The following is a 22,842-nucleotide window of genomic DNA, read 5'->3' on the forward strand; positions in this document are numbered from 1 at the left end:
TGAGCCACCCAGGCATCCCAATAGTTACAATTTAATACTTTACTCATTTTTTACATACAGGATGCCCAGACAGAAATAAGCCTGAGATAGAATTTCCAGACCATGTGCCTTTGTGAGATACCTGGGGCCTCTCTAATGTGAGAGTTTAGGATACAAGTGTTTCTTGGGAATGACTGCACAAGTGCTTCAAGATTATAACGAAATACAGGCCATGCTCCTCCCTTCTGTTCCACAAACTTAACATGTATATCCTTTCTAGTCTCTTCTCACCAAGAATCACATCAACCCTCGTCAGAGTAGCAAAGGGAATGATGATTCTGAGCCAGCTGGAGTTGATGTTTTTAAGTCTGCTCGCCAGCCTAATTCCCATCCTGGCTGTCCCCTCACCTCTCAACCTTGGTCCTTAACTAAGGACCTAAGTCTGAGTCTCTCATTGGCCGAGCCCAACTCAGAACAATACAGGGAAGGGGACTGCGGATAACTGGTTCCAGTCCTGGGAGGGAATGTTGAGGAAGCCCGGTTGGACACAGACAATGCAGCAAACAAGGTGGGGTGATGATTTAATGCCTTCATACATGTGAAGTGCTCAGAACAATGCCTGGCATGGTGGACCTTCTGCACAGGTGTAAAAAAAAAAAAACTGCAAAAGATGTTAAACACAACGAATGAATCATTGAACAGTATGTCAAAAACTAATGATATGCTCTATGTTGGCTAACTGAACATAATAAAAAAAAATCTGTAGATTATAGGAAACAAGCTGAGATTAAAAGACGATAAAATGATGACAGTACAAACTGAGGGACAAAGTGAACGTGGTGAGACAAGGAAGAAATTCAAAAACAGATTTGATAGAATTAATATCTTTATTGGAAGCAATGGAGAACAGATTGGACATGGCAGAAAAACCAGAGATGGCGACTGTGTTACTCGGGAGTTTCTAGGTTTAGCAACAGAACTCCATTTCAAGTTAGCTAAGGAAAACATGAGAATTTATTGGTTTACATAACCGGAAATTCAAGCTACCTTTCGAGGTAACTGGATCCAGAGGCTCACAGTGTCAGTGGGACTCTTTCTGTCTCCCCATGGCGTGGCTTTGCTTTCAGACACTGTCTAGGTGGTCTCAGGATGATGGCTGGTGTTTCCAAAATTAAATTATCCCTAGAGCCGCTGATTCCAGAGGGAAGGACAGCAGCTCTTTCTCCGCCAGCCCGAGATCCATCAGTGACTCTGGCCCTCCCTGGGTGATGTGTCTGCCCCCCTTACTGATCATGGTTTCTGAAAGAATGAGATGTCTGATTGGAGAGCTTGTCATGTGGCCACGCCTGTCACCAAGAAGGTAGGGTGCCTTGGACAGCCCACCAAATCACCTGGAGTGAGGGAGAGCAGTTTCCAAATAAAAATCCCCAGGATACAAAAATTACACATGTCCATTACAAAGGCATACCTTAGGGAAATGACCCAGATAAATGGAAAAAGGACAGGAAAGAAATTTAGTGTGGGGGGAAAAAAAAGGAGGAAGAGATCAAGCATGTATGGTAATCATTTCAGGTGTTCCTGAGAAAGAAACTAAAATCAGTCTTTAGAGATAAGATTGTATATTGTTATGTTATTAAAAAGAAAAAGTAGTTTATCTTGGATATAAGATCAAGGGATAAGGAAATGATCGTCTTATGATAATTGCTTTATGGCCTTTTGTGGGACCTCTAGAAGGGAATGATGAAACTTCATTGAAGGTATAACACAAGGTTTAAAGAAGTGGGGAAATACACCTTCTTCTCTTGGGAACAGACTGAAATAGTATTGAGAGATATTTCCCTAAGTCGTTTTGTAGGTTGAATTGTAATGCTCACTAAATTTCCATTTGTCTCTGTTGTGGAACTGACTGGAGTTACTCTAATGTTCATTAATGAGAATAAATAGTTAAGAATTAAGAAAAATTTTGAAATAGAAGAGTAGTAGACAGAACTTGGTGTAAGGAATGTAAATTCTTATAGTCATACGTTCAAGAAATGCGTGAGTGAGGCAGTGAATGTCAAATCCTTAATATGCTACTTGGTCCATAGTAAATGGTCGAAAGTGGCGATTATTATTGGTGTCATTATTTCTTCTCTTCCCCCTCCTCCTCTCTTCTCTCTTTTGTGTCCTCCCTCCTCCCATCTCCCTTCTCCTGTTTTTTCCTTCCATCCTCTAAGGATGCAGTAGGGAACAGGACATTAAGTAAAGTAAGGCAAAATCCATCATTGACCCTCAAGCTTGCAACCATCTGGGGCTGATGATTTTCATCAGCCCCAGATGCTTGCAAGCTTGAGGGTCAATGATGAGTCTCTTTTTCTCTTCTTATTCAGCAGTATTGTACAGGACACCATCTTGTCAAGAGAATCAAGAGAAGATAGCCTGAAGGATGGACGCCAGTCCCTTGTGTCCATACAGTTAGCACTTAGGAGTTGAATTTATTCAGGAAATAGAAAAAAATATATATGTATTCTTTGACCTTCCCCTGCCACATCTCTCTTCTGGCATGTGCCATTTTTATTCTTCCTGGGTTCTGACAGACTGCAGAACGAAGCAAAGACATATTGCAGACGTGAGAGAAATGTCAGGCGAGCTCCCCTTAGACCCAGGTTAGGAGGAGGAAGATGAGCAGTCCGCCGGGCAGCCATGTTGCCACACCAGTTCAGACCTCCTTGCAGATAGGGAAGACCAGGAGCCCACGGCCCTGTGCCTCTCCATGGACAGCCCCGTTCCTGTGGGATGTCCCCGCGCGGTGGTATTCTGGAAGATCTGGCTCGTGACGGGGCTCCCGGGCCGTTCTCCTGTGTGGCTCTGTGGTGTCCGCTTGTTTGAATTTGCAGCTCTTGTCAATCTTAATATTTGTTTTGAGTCACATATGCCGGCCTCTAATTTGCAATTTACATGGATGATGGGGCCCTATTCAGAGTCCTGCTCCTGCCGCCTTTGTGCCCCTCACCTCTCTTCATGCAGTCATTAGGCTGAGCAGCATATAATTACATAACCCAGGCGAAGCTGAGATTTCTGGAAGGTTGCAGCTCTTTTCAAAAAGTAAGGGTTTCCATTTTTATCCTCATTCTTTTCTAAACAAAAGGACATTACCCCCCTGTGGTTTCTGTATGAATGCAGTAACTTAGGAACAGTTAGTCTTGTAGGTGGGTAGTAATTTGGGTTTGTTTTCACCTGAGAGTCCAGTTTTTGTTTACACAGCTTGTGTTTAACTGGGTGCAGGCGGAGTGGCGAGGGGGGGGTGGTGGTGAGGGGGTTGGTTGGCCCTCGGTGCATGAGCCTGTGGTTATTTGAAGCCAATGAAATTGGCTTAATTTTTACATCCTTAAAGATTTAAAAAATTGACCCAACGATTTAACTCAGTTTTCAGGCAATTTTCCTGTTTCTTTTGCTACCCGGGTGCACAAAACTTACCTGAATTATTTGTTAATGTGAAGCCTATGAAAACAGAAATGCTGAAGAAAACAGATGTTCTTGCTGAAATTATGTTAATTCTGTTGAAGTTGTGTTCACTTTTTAGACAGATTCATGATTATAAACATTGTTTAAAAAACAGTCATGGTGGTGAGACAAATGCAAGGCCTTACAAGAGTAAATAGAAATATATATAAATATTTCACTGAAATAAAATAATAGAATGCGTAGGGAGCCTTTCATTTCTTATACCTGATATTTTTGAAAGGAGTAAGAAAGTACAATTTTTTTTTTTTTTTAACTCTGCACGACTGCAAGGAAAATAACCAGATACGTTGATATTATCTAGAACACTGGCTAATATTGATCAACAGGAGAACTCATTAAAATGCAGATTCTTCCACCCCATTTGCTGAAATTCTGCTATGTAAGGTTGGGGATGGACCTCAGGAATCTAATTTTTGAATAAGCACCTTAGATGTGCTATTGTAGAAAGTTTGCAGGCAATATTAGAAATACTTGTTTCATGCAAATATAATTAATAGTGCATTTTGTATACATGTCCAGTTTTACATTTCTATGTTCTACGTTTCTATGTCTTGAAAAAATGAAGGGGGGGTCCTAAAAATAACCATTGCTACTCCCTTTGCCTTAGAACTTTTTATTTTTTTTAAGATTTTATTTGTTTATTTGGCAGAGATCACAAGTAGGCAGAGAGAGACGGAGAAGCAGGCTCCTTGCCAAGCAGTGAGCCCGATGCGGGACTCGATCCCAGGACCTGGAATCATGACCTGAGCTGAAGGCAGAGGCTTTAACCCACTAAGCCACCCAAGCACCTGCCTTAGAACTTTAATAAAACTAATGTAATGGACAAATCGACCAGCCCCTGGTGATAATTATCTATTTTCTGGTGGAAAATAGATGAATACTCCTTCAGCTCATGACTGAGCTCAGGAAGCAGAGAAATGGACAGACTGGTGAGGTGTTGACTGTGGGACGTTATACCAGTTCTCATCTGGTTTCTCCTCCTGTTTGTCAGTCGAGTTAATCTAAATAACCACTATCGTTTTAAGTACGCTTGGTAAAATGTACATGTATTTTTTCTCTTGAAATGTCTATTTTCCACACTTTGGTTTGATTGTATCTCGTGCATTCAGAGAATGAATGTTCCTTAATGTCATTGCTTTTATTTTCGGAGGCTCAAGTCATTGCGATGGTATTTGCTAGGTAATAAAAATATCAGTACTCATGACTAGACTTGCCAGACATGGGCATTTTAAGAGTCCAGTCAGAAAAAGAAAAAGAGAGCTGGAGAGAGCAGCTTCACGCGCCCTCACCCCAGGAAGTGATTTTCTACACTCATGTGCTGGGCTTATCCTACATCCAGTGGGGGTCGAGACTGTATGATGGGCAAGTTACAGCCCTCACTGGGGATATTCTGTATGTGAATATGTACATACACATTTACATGCGATGACATGCTTTTCAGGTGATAATTCCCGAAGAATTCCGTAAGGTTCTCTAAGACTGGTTTTGTGCTGAAGTCTCGGGCTCACAAATTTTGGATTGTATGACTCCAGTTCACATGTAATAATGCTAGTGAGACTTAGGTATGGTAGGAAAAAAAATGTATCTATTCAAATAAATGTGCATACAAAAAATTAAAAAAACAATTATGGTCTCTGTGTTCTCTAAGATGATGATGGCAAGAATAATTGATGTGATGGACATTAAGATTGGTAGCCCTATAACATGACTAATTTCTTCTTTTTTTTTTCTTTCAATCAAAATTGTCTCTTTGATCAGATTTCTTATAGAAAAGATGCGCAGGACGCCCACACGTATAGTGCAGATCTCAACAGACCAGACATCAAGATGGCAACACAGCTCTCCAAGCTCATAAGCAATGTAATCTCTCTTTCTTATCTTGAGCAGAAATGATTTCTTATTTTTTCAGAGGCGACACGTGACTTTGGGGGTTGACTGGTTAATTTAATTAATGAAATTAATCAATCTGAATTAATGATACCTCAAGTTTTTTATCTGAATTATCCCTTTGACTGTGTAAGTTATTCAGGTATATGCAGAAACTGCTCAAATCTGCCTTGACTTTGGCTAATGCGGTCATACTTTTAGAGAAGTAAGTGCTCTTTGGGTGTAAGGTAACATTCAGATGCCTCAGTCTGAAAGTCAATTTTGTTAGTCATCTGGTCTCTCACCTTACCCTGTCCCAGCGAACTTCACTTGGCCATGTTCCCATTGTGTTACTGTTAATTGTGCAGATTCTTTTTTGTCACCATTTACCCTTGTACATTTTCTATACATTTTGGCTGTTTTCTTGTTATATTTTCTCCAAGATATCCTTATTGGTTAATACCATTTTAATTAAACATATGTTGTACCCTGGTTAAAAATGATGACTTCACACAAACCAAATGTTTGAATAACAGAGACTATACTCACTTCAAAATTAATAGCTATTTACAAGATTTAACTTGATGCTAACCAAACGGGGTTAGATCAGTTCCTAAGGTGAAAGGAGCCGTACAGGCTATCTGTCTGCAGAAGGTAGGGTCTCAATTATCCAGAAATTTCTCCTAATTTTTTTTTTTCATTGATTATGCATCAGCACAATGATGAGGACAGGATACCTAGACTCAAATTTAGTAATTATTTTACTATAAAAAAGGTTGAATTTGTTTACATAACTACTCAAAGTCAATTTCTGTTCTACCAGTCTGCATTTTAGCGTTTGGTGAGTTGTAAGGAATGCTTTTTTATGGACTGAGGGTCTATTATAATTTTTTCAGCTAATATTAATATAATTCTTCATTGGGAAGTAGAAATATTTAACATTCTCTTATTTATTCATTTTAGGCAGAGTACAAGAAAGGGCAAGGAGTAATGAATAAAGAGCCTGCTGTACTTGGAAGACCAGATTTTGAACACGCTGTGGAAGCTTCTAAACTTTCTAGTCAAGTAAGACTCTAGTGGCGATTCCACAATGATTTTATTCAGAGATTTTGTTTCTAGTGGCACAGGAAACTATTTCATTTTAGATAATATCTTTAATTGTAAGAATATGCAAAGATGATGTTTCTGAAACCATTTCAGATAGGATTGCAATAATTACAAGTTTCAGTAAGAGATAAAAGGAGTCCAGTTTTAAGCATAAAACAAAGTTTTCTCCTGGCTCAAAGTCTAATCTTTTTCATTGAGGTTAGCCGTGTTGTCACATTTCCTAGGATTTCTGAAATTCGGCAATCATGCTATCAATTAGATTAGATCAATAATTAGATTGCTGTCTATCTATACACATATACATACAGTTTTTAACTAGGTAGTAAAATATCGATTTTCATATGCTCTAGTTTAGTCACAAAATAAGAAAGAGGTGACGCAAATGAAGAAAATGAAGTCTTATGGAAGAACATCAAACAAGATCTGAAAAAGTATAGACATGTCGTGTTTTTGGCGGAATGTCTCGGTAGATAAAAATGGCGATTCTCCCCAAATTAATATACAAATGTCATGCAATTTCAATTACAAGCCAATAGATTTTTTAAAGTATATGGATAAATGATCTTAGAGTTTGAATGGAAAGGAAATGCCTGAGAAGAGCCTTTAGAAGTATGAAAATGAAGACCAGTGAAGGAAAACTTAAGTTATGGGTTACCATAACATATATAAAGCCACTGAAATTAAATCAATATGGGATTAGTACAGTAAGAGATAAAATGATCAGTAGGATAGAATAGGGAATTCTGAAATAGAGTTCAATATGTATAAGAATTTAATATATGATGAAAGTGTTCGTTCAAGTCAGTGGGAAAAAAGTTATATTAGTTCATAAATGGTGCTGACATAACTGTCCATCCATCAGGGTAAAAATAAAATTGGACCTGAATCTTAACCTATATACAAAATGAATTCCAGATGGATTAGAGATGGGAATAGAAACAATAAAATAATTTTAAAATCTTAAAAGAAAACCCAGGAGAATGTATATATACCACATAGGGGTGACAGATTTGGTCTTAAAAAGACTGGAGATCTAGAAGCCATAAAAGGATAGTTACACATACCTGACCATAGAATTTAAACTCTTTCAATGGAAAATGATAATATTTGCCAAGTGAATAATAATAGAATCAAAAGCAACTTTTATACAGTTATGGTGTTTTCAACTTTGAAAATACATATTCCTCAAGTTGCAAAAGTTGGATGACATTTCAAAATGGAGAGGTGTAAACGAAGAAAACTATAAAATCGGACTGAAGAACGTGAAATGATATCTGAACCAATGAGAAAACCAACTGTGCTGTAGCTTGAGAGTATCATAGAAATGTTAATTCTTCCAAAATTAATTTTAAAATTTCATGCAAGGGCCCCCTGGCTGGCTCAGTCAGTAGACCATGCAATTCTTGATCTAGGGGTCATGAGTTTGAGATTGACATTGGGGGTAGAGTTTACTTAAAAAAATAAATAAAATTTAAAAAGTTTTTTTCTAAAAAAACCCATGCAATTCCTGCTAGAATCCAAAGAGACTTTTTAAACAAAATTTTAAAAAAATTTTGAATCAAATTAAATATTTGAGTAAATTAAGTATATTGGATTGTCTATGGAGAAGGAAGGGTCTGAGAAAAGCTTTTTAAAATGTAGAAAGAAGAGCCGCTGTCTTCAAATATTTGGAAAAGCACTTGTAATGCAAATGATAAGAACATTTTCATATCTAGAATATACAAAAGTTCTTTAATAGTGAAAAGAAAAAGACTAAAAAGCCCAAAGAAAAATAAGTAGAGGAGATGAATGAGCAGTTATAAAGGGCAACATAATAACAAAATAGTCAATAAACATTTTAAAAGATACTCAAATTTATTAGCAGAAAGAGAAATGCCAGTAAATCATTTATTACCTGTCACATCCGGTGAATGTGGAGAAAAGGACATCCGTGAGGGTTGTGTAGTTGGAAGGGTTTGCTGTAACAGCTAGATTTGAACTAAGATGGACTGGAAGGTCTGCTCAGGGGAAGGCTCCAAATAAAGGTTGGGAATGTACAGGACAGAGAAGAGGGGTCTGAGAGACAGCAGAGGCTTCTCAGCAGGGACTTCTCAGCAGGGACAGGGGAGTCGTAAATATACAAGGAAATCCAGGAGGAATTGAGACGCTGTGATGACGGTAAGTGAGTCAGTGTTGTATTCATTTGGACTGTGGGCCATATTTATGGAACAGAATAGGAATAATGTGTTCTCTACAAGAAAAGGTAAAGAAGAAAAAGGGGTTTCAGTTGTAGTAATTGGGAGTATTGTAGAGTTAAATTCAGAAAAGGAGTCACCACTGCAACTTCTCACCATTTTAACTATAATCTCTCAAGTACCTTCCACTTTCAGGTAGGAAATGGATTGTCACAGAAAATGTTGAGCAGAGAAGCATTGTAAAGAAGATACTACTTAAGGGAGGTTAGCATGGCAGCACCGTGCAGGAGACAAAGCCTCATGAGAGGCAGCGTCCTGGAGGCCAGCTGGGAGGCTACCATCTTGGTCCACAGCTGGGGTGCTAAGAAGCTGGGACAACTTGCTGATTGTGGGGTGAAGATGAACAAGGAGGGTGAATGAGAGACTCCTGAATGCCAGTGTGCCTCATACCCATTGTTTTATTATGTATAAGGCCCTTTTACTTACGAAACAACTATATGATTCAGGAGCCTGTGGATGTGCTGAGAGCCTGGGGACATGTGCTGGTCTGGGACCGAGGTGGGCAGGGGCTCCTGGGGGCTCTGCTCATGCCAAAAAACACTTGTTGAAGAAGCAGGGCAGAGCAGCGTACATTTGGCAACTCTTCTCCAGCCTCTTCTGGGGACAAAGACTTCCTCTCGATTGTATAAGTGAAGCAGCAGATTCTAGAAAAACACTACGGTTTGGTTGAGGGGTTGGGAAAATGGGCTCCAGAGCAGGACTGCCTGAGCTAAACTCCTAGTTCTGCCTCTCGCTGGCTGAGGGAACTTGGACAATCTTTCCATCTGTAGCAGCCTCACCTGTAAAATGGGAACGACTGCGATACCTCCGTCTTAGGCTTGTTGTCAGGGTTAAGATCCTGTCCGGCTCATAGAAACGTGCTGTCACTTCACAAGAATACTTTAACTGCCGATATTCAGAATAGCTTTCCACTCCTGCATTTTTGCAGGAATTTACGCCCAGATTAAAGCAGGAATAGTCACACTGGCCTTTAGATACCAGTCTGCAAGTCATTCCTTTATGATCTTATTTGAGAGTTCTTAGCAGAAAATTTTGGTATTTGAGCTTTTCTTTTGATATTTCAAATTCAGTTACCAGAAATCCTACCCTTCGCTCCTATCTCGGTTTTTAGGGAGGTCTAAAAAAAAAAAAAAAGAAAAGAAAATCCAAATCCTTTAGCAACTGAATGATCAGATACCTAAGCAGGTTGTAATTTGCAAGTTACATTGTATCTATCATCTTTATTTTTTCCACGACATTTTTGCATTTTGAGTGTAAAAACTCATCAGAAGAAAGGAAAAGTGGGCAGATGAATATATAGGACTTCTGGAATGAACTTGATATGTTCCATTTGTATTTTCAGGTATATGAACTAGAGACAAGGGCAGAAATTATGGCTTATTATTTTCATTGGCAACTCTGAAGATCACATACATATTCTCTTGCTCCAAACCTAATGTCAGATTGGGAATACAGGAGCACTCAAAGGCAAAGAAACACCCAGAAGGGAAGTGACTTGGCAATGGCAATGAGCAGAGGACCTGGGGGCAGGGGCAGGAAGGAGAGAGCGGATGGTACCAGGAGCACTGTGCGAGGGAGGGAGAAGTGAGGAGGCACTTGAGGTTTGTGGGGATAAGACCTGCCTGACGAAGAGCTGAGAATGAGAAACCAAGGGGCAGAATTTTCCCAATTTACCAGGAAATTATGCTCTGTGGGATTGAACCCAGAAAAGGTAGCAGAAACACAAAACACTTCCTGCTAACTTGTACAATAGATTTGTCCCCTCAGTTGCCCCCCTCTAGTTTCCTTGTTTAAACTTAGAAGGCACATAACATTATGGTCAAGTAATTAAGAGAAAAATCAGTAAAAAAATTAAAGTGAAATCTCATCTTCCAAGATAATGAGATTGGTGTATTTACAAGTATCTTAAATGTTAGTGGAGTAACTGTTGAAGCCATCTTCTTAATTCTTCCAAGAGCTGTTAATTTTTTAATATATTCATATATCGTCTTAATTTATTACTGGAAATTTATCTATGTGCTGAATGGAATTCTTTTAGTTTTATAACATCAAGGAAACTTTTGTATTTATAATAACTAGTGTTTGTTCTAAAATTGCATGTGATGTATTGATAAGAATGGATTTGAAACATAAAAAGTACATTGTAGATTGCCATTAAAATTTAATTATAAATATTGTACTCAAATTGAATGGGAATGTTAATTGGTTTGGAGAATCTCCCATTTCCCTTCCTGGCAAGCACTCTCCCAACCAACCTCTTTACACCCAAGTATTGGCTTCAAGGTCGTGTACTTGAGTTGCCAATTGAAATTGTATTTCTCTCTCTCCTTTATTCTCAGTTCTTTTTCTTTATTATTCTTAATACAATTTATATTAGTCATATTTATATATGTGTTTATTTTTTTTTAAAAGATTTTATTTATCCATTTGAGGGAGAGAGAGCACGAATGTGGAGAGGGGCAGTGCAAGAGGGAGAAGCGGATGGGAGCCTGATGTGGGCCTTGATCCCAGGACCCCAGGATCATGACCCCAAAGGCAGACACTTAACCGACTGAGCCACCCAGGTGACCCTATATGTGTATGTTTTAAATATCTCCTTTATTACCACACAGCAGGCTTCCTGGGGACACGGCTGACATGTGTTTAATTCATCATTATAGAATGGCACAGACTGGACCTCTGTAAATATACATAGACCAATTAATTAAACACATTTCTCTAGCTCATTCACGGTGCAAAATCAGTAAGGTGTTATTTTGTTGTGGAAATAAGGACAATGATACGATTTTGTGTAAAATTCAGACTTGGAAATACTATTAATTTTATGGCAACTTCTACATAAAAATCTAGTTGTTATATTTGTTATTTGTTAAAAACCTGTTATTTGTTTATTTTTCATTTTTGCCGATAATTAAGGTATATTATCAAAGTTTCCATTTTCTTCCTAACAGTTGTTTTCTCTGGCTGTGAAGAAAAGATGTCCTTTGGGGTCTGCTTTTTTCTGCCTTTTTCTGACTCTGAATCTGATTCATAGGTGGTGCTGCAAAGCCCAGTACCCCTTGTGGCGAAGCTTTGAACTACAGGGTTTAGAAGTCAGGCTTCGGATTATTGGAACACTGCGTTGTCCAGAAACAGTTAAGAGGAATGAATTTAAGTGATATTATTGTAGTTTAACTCTCCCATTGTTTTCTCCAAATGTGGGCTTCTGAAAGCCTTGCTAAATCTGTTAAAATTCCTTAAAAACTTTTAGGATTAGGATCCTCTATACCTTCCTTATAATTTTTTTTTTTTTTTTTTGCAGATTGTATTTATTTATTTGACAGAGAAAGACATAGCCAGAGAGGGAACACAAGCAGGGGGAGTGGGAGAGGGAGAAGCAGGCTTTCCGCAGAGCAGGGAGCCTGATGCGGGGCTCAATCCCAGGGCCCTGGGATCATGACCTGAGCTGAAGGTATTCGCTTAACGACTGAGCCACCCAGGTGCCCCTACCTTTCTTATAATTAAAAAAAAAAGTTGGGGGGCGCCTGGGTGGCTCAGTGGGTTAAGCCTCTACCTTCGGCTCAGGTCATGATCTCAGGGTCCTGGGATCAAGCCCCACATCAGGCTCTCTGCACGGCGGGAAGCCTGCTTCCCCCTCTCTCTCTGCCTGCTTCTCTGCCTACTTGTGATCTCTCTCTCTCTCTCTCTCTCTGTTGAATAAATCAATAAAATCTTAAAAAAAAAAAGTTGGTAAACATCAAGATCATTAGATTTGATGATATTTATAATGTAAATGAAATCAATCACGAGTGTAAGTAAACTTATTTCCAAAGCGATCGACTTAAGCATAAGGGGTAACATTTATCTTAAAACCATGGCAAAATCACCCAACCCAACACCTATTTCTCCCTTTCTCAAATGGTCTTGAGAAACCAGTTGGTCAAGGGAAAGCATTGCTTCTGGAGATGTGAGCGTGGGTAAAGAGATAGATACTCAGATGTGTGAAGTGTGGGTTGAAAATAGGATGTTGGGTCTGTATGTATAGTGAGTGAATGAACCAGTCAGAGGTGAGCAAGGGACCTGTTGAAACCATTTGGTTCTTCTCTCACCTCATTTAATACGCAAACCTTACAGCAAGAGGTAAGAAACAGTTGGGTCAGAGTCTGCCAAGTGTGTTTTTTATGTAATGCAGTTATTTTACTCTGTGGTTAATTAATGGGAAACACTTGCATTTTTGTTTCTTAGGCATCTTCTAATTAGATCACACAGAGTACTCAAGCGTAGAGAGAGAGAAATTTCACAGCACGTTGCTTCTTACTACGTTTGTTACAAGGATAGAAGTGGCAGATATATTTTAAATAACTAATACAATATTATAGAAATAACCTGGAAAGACAGAATTTTAAAATTCGAGTTTTAGGGTATTGAGCTCAATGCATAATAGTGGTAGAAATCTTCAAAAATAAAGTTCCCCAGAAAGGAGTCATGTGCTGTTTAAACCAGTAAGTCTGAGGGAGACAATTTGGTATTGAGACAGTTTATAATCCATTTCTATATTTGAGTCATGAATTAAGGGTGTGAATGAGAAAAAAGGGTGTGAATGGATTTCAAACCTCCGGGCAGACATAACCATGATTTTGCATGAAATATAATCACAAATTTTGGGATCATTTGCATTACTCTGTACTTTTTTATAATTTGTTATAATTTAAAAATATCAGACTTCTATTAAATACTTTCAGGAGAATATTGGGTTGGAATGGCATTGAGTTCTGAATAGCTTATTTTATGTACCCAATTATTCCTAAGAAGTGTAATTTATGCCCCCAGTCCACCCTCATTAGGACCTAAGCTGACCAATGCTTGCTACATGTGAGGCATACCAAATTCCCATGCATATTTTGGAAGAATGTGAATTTGGGATTTTTATTATTCTTCTCCAAAGCATCAATTCTGTGATCTCTAGTATTCAATAATGCCTTCTTGATCATTTCTGATTATATCACCTAAATGTGAGTTTGTTATCCTCAGGAACAATAAAACCAGTGCCCACTATAGAGGTTAATACAGACACTGCCTCAGGAAACACCAACTGAACAGATAGAATGCTAATAGTTTTTGAAAGTAGAATCATATATTTAGATGATCCTTCAAAACGGGTATTTCCCCATTTTAGAAAGAATGATATTGAGGTATTGAAGTGCAAATTAAAACTTAAGAATGATTATTATAGATAAAAATATGGGGAAGGAATGAAAAAAACTAAAGTTCTCATCAAAATCTATCATAAGGCTATATCAAAATTTGAAGACATCATAGAGTTACCTGACCCTACTTTTTTTTTTTTTTAAGATTTTATTTATTTATTTGACAGAGATCACAAGTAGGCAGAGAGGCAGGCAGAGAGAGAGGAAGGGAAGCAGGCTCCCCGCTGAGCAGAGAGCCCCATGTGGGGCTCGATCCCAGAACCCCGAGATCATGACCCAAGCTGAAGGCAGAGGCCTCAACCCCTTGAGCCACCCAGGTGCCCCACCTGACCCTACTTTTCAGTGAAAGAATTGCCTCTCAATATTACCCTCCATGTGTTTGTTCAGATGAAACCATTACTGAAGCAGGTGTTACACACTAGACACTGTGCTTGGGGCTGGGTTTTCAAGGGTGAACTCCCGGGACAGATGCAGCTCCTGCCCTCACTGAGCTTACAGCCCAACGGGGAAGACCCACGGCTCAGAGAGCTTTGCAGCAGATAGCAGTAGCAATGCGTGACTGGGGCAAGCGTGGGATGTTTCAAAGATCTGTTAATGGTACATATTCTACTTTGGGAGGTCAGAGAAGGCTTTCAGGAAAACATTTCTCATGTTCATCGGAATAATTTCTGCACATCCTACAGGTGGTAGCTGAAATGTAACTTCTTTACATTATAATCAGCAGAAATGTTGGCTACTTCTGCCTAACAATACTAACTTTACCTTCTGCAGTAGAACAAATGCCGTTTTTAAATTCAAGTATTTGAACACAGTTATCAGCTGATTCTCAGTCTCTTCAATAGAGCCCAGTAACTGACATAGAGTATGCATTACATAAATATTTCTTGAATGAATGAATGCATGAATGAATGAATGAACGAATGGAGAAAAGTTTAGTTGGAACTATAAAGTGCAATGTAGATTCAATAGAATATTTTATTTTGTAATTTTTTAAAAAATATTTATTTATCTGACAGATCACAAGTAGGCAGAGAGGCAGGCAGAGAGAGAGGGGGAAGCAGGCTCCCTGCTGAGCAGAGAGCCCAATGCCAGCTCGATCCCAGGACCCTGAGACCATGACCTGAGCCCAAGGCAGAGGCTTAACCCACTGAGCCACCCAGGTGCCCCCAATAGAACATTTTAAAATCTATTGTTTTTCATTTCTTTTTACATTCTTTTTCTTCCTAATGGGATATAGTTCCAATCAATTTAACAGTGCCTGTGTGTGTGTGTGTGTGTGTGTGTGTGTGTGTGTGTGTGTACTTGGAGAATTAGAGGAGTATTAGAGTTCCAACACCTGTCTCAGAGTGTGACTCATTCCATGAGCCATAAGAGTCTTTGCCTATCACTTTCATCATTAATTTATATTTCTTTAATAAACGTATAGTACGTGCCAAATCTATTCAAAGCATTATGCCAGGCACTAGGAATGAAGAAAGGAATAAAGATCTATTCCTTGCTGTCAAATGGGAGAGCAGACATACACAGATAACTAAAAATGTCCAAAATTAGAAAATAGCCCAATCTAGTCTTTCCAGGGAAAACTCATCTATAATAACAGGGTAGTATTACTACACATTTATCTTTTAAAACATCAGGTGAAAAAAGCGCAGGCTTCTGTTTATATTGAACTATTTAAATCTAATCAAAATCCAACAATCCTATGCTGGCTTGCATCAAGTTTTCCTTCAGTTATTCATGTTCTCTGAGCTCAGGCACTACGAGCATATAAGTATCTATTAGCTAAGTGGCAGAAACAGGTTATATCATCTGTCGCACAGGGAACCACTCCTACTCTATGCATGCCAGCACAGTTACATGAGGGGCAGAGGGCACACAGAGGGGTAAAGCTTGGAAATTAATCTGACACGTTCTCACCTGCTGGGAAACCTGGCCAGTGTTCTTCCCAAGAGAAAGTACGTTTCTGAAAAGCAATCATCAGTCCATAATGCGATGACTCCTTTTTCCTCTACTCATTACGTTGAGTGTGTGTTGAGGTCCTACCATGAGGTAGGAGGAGTTCCTTCCTGAGGTTGGGAGTGTGAGCAAGATACCCTCTGTCAAGACTGGAGTCAGAAATCCTTCCAATAGCAAATCTGCTCAAGTCACAGACATGCATAAAAGGACTTCATACTGGCCTTTGGATGAAGACCAAGGTCCACGACAGCTGAAAGGCTCTGTAGGACCTGATCATTCCAGCTCTCCAGTCTCTCCTGTAATCTCCCAACCTCTGCCACCCTTGTGTTCTGAAATTCCTTGACCATGCTGTGCCTCTCTCTGGCCTTCCACATGCTGTTCCCTCGGGCACACGCCATCAGGACGCCTCCTACTCAGCCCTTTCCTCCCTTCCGCTCACTAAGCACACACTCTTCAAGCTGTAACGTAAATACCTCATTTCCCCTGACTTGAAGAGCATCTGCAACAACACGGTCCATGGTCTTGTTGCCCTCTGTGGCTGCAGCCAGCTCACCCTCCAGTGTCTGCTTAACCAGCGTCAGGCATGCCTGGACGTGATCAAGTTCATTTCTTTCTTTCTTTCTTTTTTTTTTTAAGATTTTATTTATTTATTTGACAGACAAAGATCACAAGTAGGCAGAGAGGCAGGCAAAGAGAGAGAGGAGGAAGCAGGCTCCCTGCTGAGCAGAGAGCCCGATGCGGGGCTCCATCCCAGGACCCTGAGACCATGACCTGAGCCGAAAGCAGAGGCTTTAACCCACTGAGCCACCCAGGCGCCCCCAAGTTCATTTCTTATTGCATGTCCCCAGGGCCTCGCTCACAGATGGGGACTTAGTGGGCACACGTGTGTAAACACACATATGCATACATACATGCATATTTATATATATGTGTGTGTCTAGTGGAATGTCTATATCTCTACATCTATATCTATCTATCTATCTAGTAGAAACCTTTTATCTTATTCAGAGCTGTAGTCAGATAAATGAAGAAGTTAGTTATAGGAGGAATTATAAAGACCGGGCACGTACCTTAATATTTCAGTTTAATACAACACACATAGGTGTACATTTATTCACCAATCTTTTGATATAGTGAAAAGTCTTTTTCTTTGTAAATGAGGCTCTGGTTTGGAGTTTTGTGTTGTTTTTCTCGCAAACTGTAATCACAATGCATTGGACTATGATTTGCATTTTGAAAGACACTTCGCTCAAAGACACACTGCCAATCTACCTGAGTTGCAGAAACTTTTACATTATTTACACCCCACTCCTGACTTTTCTGGTTGTCTTGATTACCCTTAATTTGATAGCAATTTATTTTTAGGGAATTGCTCTCATTAAGTCTTTCATGAAAATAACATAGTTTTCATAGGGTAACTTTCTTTTTACAGTATATTTGTCAGTGTTTGCAGTATTAATTAAGTGATGTGATTATGATAAATATAGCTAGCATAAACGGGGTTAGGGACAAACTCAGTTGACTTTTGGCAAATTTATATTCCTAGCTAACGGGAGCAGAAGTGCTGGGAGTATCTTTAAACCACTTTAAGCGAGTGTGATCGAGTCAGACTTGCTGTTGGAAAGATAATGACTCCAGTCTTGAGAGAGTCTATCTTGGTCACACTCCCAACCTCAGGAAGGAATTCATCCTACATCATAGACTTCTGGAAAGCAATCGTCAGTCCATACTGATGACTCCTTTTCTTGTTTACTCATTACACCAAGCCTGTGCTGAGCTCCTACCCTGAGGTGGGATGACTCATTGCATTGTGGATTAATGATTGCTCTTCGGAAACGTACCTTCACTTGGGAGGAACAAATGCGGGGTTTCAGGGCAGGTAAGAATGTATCGGGTTAATTTCCAAGTTCCACCCCGTCCGTGTTGTGTGAAGACAGTAGGAAAGGCTGATACAACCTATTTTTTTTGCCACTTAGCTAAGACCTAGCTAAGAAGCTTATGGTGGCCGAGGTTGGAGAATTTGATAACTGAAGGAAAACGTGATGCCAGCCAGGATTGCTTAGCTGGATCGGTTAGTGGGTTAAATAGCTCCCAGCTGCCGAGCTTGTTCGGGGCACCCGGGCCATCAGTTAGAATGTTTTGCTCAGTAAATGGAGAGTGTTAGCAAATCTGGTTGAGTCAGGAGTGCCATTCAAGTAGAAGTCAGTTAAGGAGCCTTCTCTCATTGTCACGTAAATATTCCTTAGGCACTAAAAACCTAGAGAGATGAAGCACAGATTAAAATAGGGTATAGAGTGTGCTGGCAGAGGGATGTGGAGAGTGCAAAGGGAGTGGAATTGTGTATTTAGGGGAGGACCAGGTCCGGAAAACCTTGGTTTTGGTGCCAGCTACTGTGGAAATTCGTGAATGAGACCTCAGTTTGTTTCTTTGGTGATCCTGTTCCTGATTCCAAGACATAAAATATTGTATTTTTTATAAAAATCAGAATTTTTTTTCTTGTTTTATAGAGTCCTTCCCAAACTAATTAGAATAAAGGAGGCTTTGCTTGGGTTTGTAGGCAATGTGAAGATCAGAAAGCTATTATTAGCAATTCGAACTGCAACAGAAAATATTTCCTGTAAGCCATGTTGGAATCTTTTCCAAAGGTATTCCCCCCAAGATTTTCGCTAGCTGCCTCCCTCCCACAGGTATCACACGCGTATCCTTGAGGAAGATATCACCCAATATACATTCGATTAAAATAGATAATGTGAAGTGTTCCCAAATTGCTTCTTCATAAAAATTACTTCCAGGCCTGGGTGTAAGACTTATGAATAAAGGTGCATTGTGTGAGAATGCTGTAAGAACACAAAATATGATGAGAATTGTAATATTGTAAAAATATTACAAGAGAATAAAACATTTCTGCTGTTGTGGTCTGTGCATTTCTTCCTGGAGACAGGCATCCAAGGGGTTGTGAGATTCGAGTAACTAGTTTTTTGGTTTTTGTTTTTGATAAAGAATTTATATCTACATTTCAGATAGTTATCACAGCCTACATTCACATATTTCTCTATCCTTAGAAAATTATATCGTCCTATAGGATAAGTAGATAATCCTTTCTTGGATTGCCCTAAAATTACTTTAAAAAGGAGAAAAAATAATTCAGGGTGCATATTACAGATAGTTTGCTGCTGAATGCAACTGTGGAGAGCTGAAGCAGAGGAATAAAAATTCACATTAAATAGACCCAGGACATTTCAGAAAATGTAATCCCTAAAAATGAATTTTTGAACAAATGGGAAATGATGAGAAAAAAAAAATGTAGTCCAAACCATGTCCTGTATTTGGAATAATTCCCTCAGGAAAATTCATATTCAAATTCTGGGACTCAGATTCCATTTTCTAAATGTGATAGACTTTCATTCATTCATTTGGTCTCAATTTCTAATTGATCATAGATTACAAGAGTGCAGAAATGGAAACTGACATTTAAAAATCCTGAGATTTTAGTGTATAATTCTTGTTAATAGGATTTGAGTTCATGCCTAATTGCATTTATGATCAATGTTCAAGTAGAGGTTGTTTTTGCATAAAAAAATTTTTTATGCCTAATTAAGCTTTACCAGGGGAAGAACATACCAGGAATTTAAACTTTGCTACCATTTGTTTTTAAGGTAGCTTTTATCTGATCTAATTAAAAGTCAACTCTGTCATTCTGAAACCTTAAAGATAAATGTGCTATTTAATTTATCCTGTTTTTTTTTTTCTCCTTTTATGGCAGATTAAATACAAAGAAAAATTTGATAATGAAATGAAGGATAAGAAACATCATTACAATCCTCTGGAAAATGCTTCTTTTAGGCAAAGTCAACTTGCCACCACACTGGTGAGCGATGTAAGTTACTTTGTGATTTGGAAATTATGATTCATAGAAAATTATTTTCAATATCTTTTGACTCTTGCATTTTCAGAACCCAAGTGTATTGGAGTTACTTATACTTAAGATCATGTAGTTTCCAAGTAATTTTAGTTGAAAACACTGAAGCATATTTTCCTGAAGCTTTTTTGAGAAAAATGTATTATTGTAAGTTACTATTAATGGTTACTGATTGCTATTTAGTTAATAAGTAGGAATAGTATTGCTAATAAAAACTATTATATGGGATCAAGCGTAGAAATAGATTACAGAGTTTGGCAAAAAAAAAAAAAAAGTAGTGTGTAGTATCTTAAATTAGTGGTTGTGAAAATAGTTAACTCATGTAATTATGCCCAGGAAATTGGGCTTCTGTAAAGTACAACCTAGTGTACGGTAGTTTATAATAAAGAGATATTTAGAAATTGCCCTTTGTAAGGGCTTATGGGTTCTTTCCCATCCCTTATGTAAATGCTCGGAAATACTTCTTCACAGATTTGATTTCATTCTGTTTTTTTAAAAATAATTAAGTTTCAGTTTACAAGAAAAGATGCCTTAAATTTTTTATTAGAATTAGGCAGAGTGTGAAAATGGAAACGGGGACAATAGACCCTTTTGCTATAGTTGAAGGACATATGGAGTCCCTTTACACATATTAAGATGAAGAATTGTTGAACTGTTGCTTTGTTAGATCACTAAACCTTTCAAACTCCTGCCAGGTCGTTGGGACTCAGCATCTCTTACTTTCACTAATGTTTAGTATGTGTTATTTGTGTGCCTTAACTCACTTGTGTTTGTTACCAGCAATTAAAATGGGTCTTTTGGGATCACTGGGAATATCAGAACGCTTCCTTTTCTTTTGTTTTTATCCTGTGTGTGTGTAAAAGTGTAAAGCAAATAGAGTTGGAATACACTTAAAGGAACCCAGAGCATGGAGCCTGGAAGCAGGAGGTTTAGAATCAGACAGCTAGGATTTGAATCCTGTTCTACCTCCTCTAATACTATCCCTTCATCTTTCTGTGCCTCAGTTTACTTTTCTGTAAAATGGAGATGCTTAAAATACCTCTCCACTAGGGTTGCTGTGGAGGTTAAATACGTACTACATGTAAAGTGGTTAGAAAAGTGTTGGCACACAATAAGTGGTCAAATATTTTGTATTAATATTTTAATATTATGAGTACTAATATTATTATATTTTCAAAACAGCTGGTTAAAAAAAAAAAAAAAGTTGGCAATAGGATGAAAAACACTGAAAGCTCTGAAATTGCTCCAAAATGTAATTAAAATACGGTAGTAATTTCTAAAGAATAGTAGCTGGTATTTTTGTTTCGAAGACAGAGTGCCTATTAAAATTACTTGATTCTGTGAACATCACTCTTTTAAAATATGTAAACAATGAAAGCAATTATCAAAATATGTGCAAGTCCCCGGAAGTTAACTTTTTTACTCATTCAGTAGTAAACGAGCACCACCTAGTGGCCACGTGTATATTTGCCTGTTAATTTCCCACTGCCTGGTACTTCATAATGTATTAAAAATTAATGATGGCCATAAGGCAAAAGCACATTTTTCTTCTCTTAGATGGTATTTTGTTCCATGTTATTTTCATAGGTGAAGTACAAGAAAGACATTCAAAGTATGCACGAGCCAGTCTCAGATCTCCCAAACCTGTTTCTAGAGCATGCTTTGAAAACCAGCAAAATGCTCAGCGGAGTAAGTCTGTTTGATGGCAACTCAAAGTGCCCTGTGTCTCCACAGAGCCAGGCTGCCTGCAGATGCCTCATGAGCACACCTGCTTCCTCCCAGAGCTCCATGCCTCCCTGAATAACTAACTTATTGGGAAAGTAGTGGCTTGCTTTCTTAAACCCCACCAAAGCTGCGCTCTATGAAGGGGTTTCTTGCTGGCTCTTTAATATCTCTTCAATGCAAACTCTCTCGTTGAAACAACTATGCTTCAAAGCCCATGGACAAGTGTTCTTTCTGTCTTTCTTCTTCCCAGTTAGATGGAAGCCACTTGGCAGTCAGGCTTAAATCAAGGATCTCTTCTTTTATGCACTCTGCTCTTTTCTGGAGCAGAGTGTCTGGGATTAGGTCCCAGTAACACACAAAATTGTCTAATTTGTATTTTCCCTGAAAATAAATCCTACATCACATGACACTCTACTTTGAGTCTTGTGAGGGTTTCCACAGTTTCTTCAGAGCGATTAGGGGGAGCGAGTGGTTTTTTCATGTCCTAAAGAAAATGTTTGTGTACGCTGCCAAGTGATCATTCCATCAGAACTCACCTCCAGGATGCTGTTTCAAACATTCAATGTGTGTGGATCCTGACTTCATGGGTTCTCAAAAGTGATGACCCCGGCTCACCTGTGCCCCACTGCTGACATCTCAGAATGGCTCATGGTGACGATGAACTATAATTTGACCTCACGTTTTTTCTGCATCTGTTTTCATAATGACTCACTCACATGCTCACCCACTTGCTCAGAATTATCCAGATGTGTTGAATATCTGCTTTGGGCCAGGTACGATCAGATGGAAAATTCTGTTGGGCAAGGAATGTGAAAATAATTATCTTCAGGAGATATGCTCACAGTCCTGGATTAAAAAAAAAAAAATCTGTAGTCCAGACCTGGTTCCTGAACTGTTGAATAATGAGATACAGCTTCAATTCAGGTTTAAAAATGTCTGCCTTTGGCTTTGATGTGTTGAAACTTCTGTTCATTATTTGATAATCTTCCTTTCTCAACTGATGTCATCCTTCTTGAAGTGGATTACGTGTGTAAATAATTCATATTCGCAGAGATTTTAAAATTAATTAACTGACTTTTATCATTGGTCTTGGGAGGAAAAGCATTCTGTCATTCTCCCTGTCTGTTGGGTGGGCTAGGAGACATAGAGGATTATCAGGCACAGAATTAGACTCTGGTCCAGCACACTTTGTTCGTACTTCTTGCCATTGCAAGCCTCCTCTCCCCACCTCTGCACACATTCCTCCACTCCTCAAGTGGTCCTTTCAGATTCACGTTTTCCTCTAGGACCCATAGGGATGTTTCTAAAAGTTGGTACATTTCTATTCTCAGAGCCTGTTTTCTTCATGTTTAGTCTCTGCCATCCC

The 22,842-nt window shown here is 38.8% G+C and overlaps 1 protein-coding gene across 2 annotated transcripts in view; it reads left to right on the plus strand.

Moving 5' to 3' along the window:
- Nucleotides 1-22,842, plus strand: part of LOC111155556 (nebulette) — a 369,684-nt gene that overhangs the window by 281,377 nt on the left and 65,465 nt on the right. Inside the window, exons 6-9 of one of the 2 annotated variants that reach the window (XM_022515772.1) lie at nt 5,242-5,343; nt 6,313-6,414; nt 19,596-19,709; nt 21,339-21,440. The exons of the other annotated variant lie outside the window; for it this stretch is intronic. Of the exons in view, the coding sequence (XP_022371480.1) occupies nt 5,242-5,343; nt 6,313-6,414; nt 19,596-19,709; nt 21,339-21,440 (420 nt within the window). The remainder of the gene's footprint in view (nt 1-5,241; nt 5,344-6,312; nt 6,415-19,595; nt 19,710-21,338; nt 21,441-22,842) is intronic. 2 annotated transcript variants of the gene reach the window in all.

The sequence above is a fragment of the Enhydra lutris genome, unplaced genomic scaffold, assembly GCF_002288905.1.
Source record: "Enhydra lutris kenyoni isolate GAN:26980312 unplaced genomic scaffold, ASM228890v2 scaffoldscaffold42, whole genome shotgun sequence".
Lineage (NCBI taxonomy): Eukaryota > Metazoa > Chordata > Mammalia > Carnivora > Mustelidae > Enhydra > Enhydra lutris.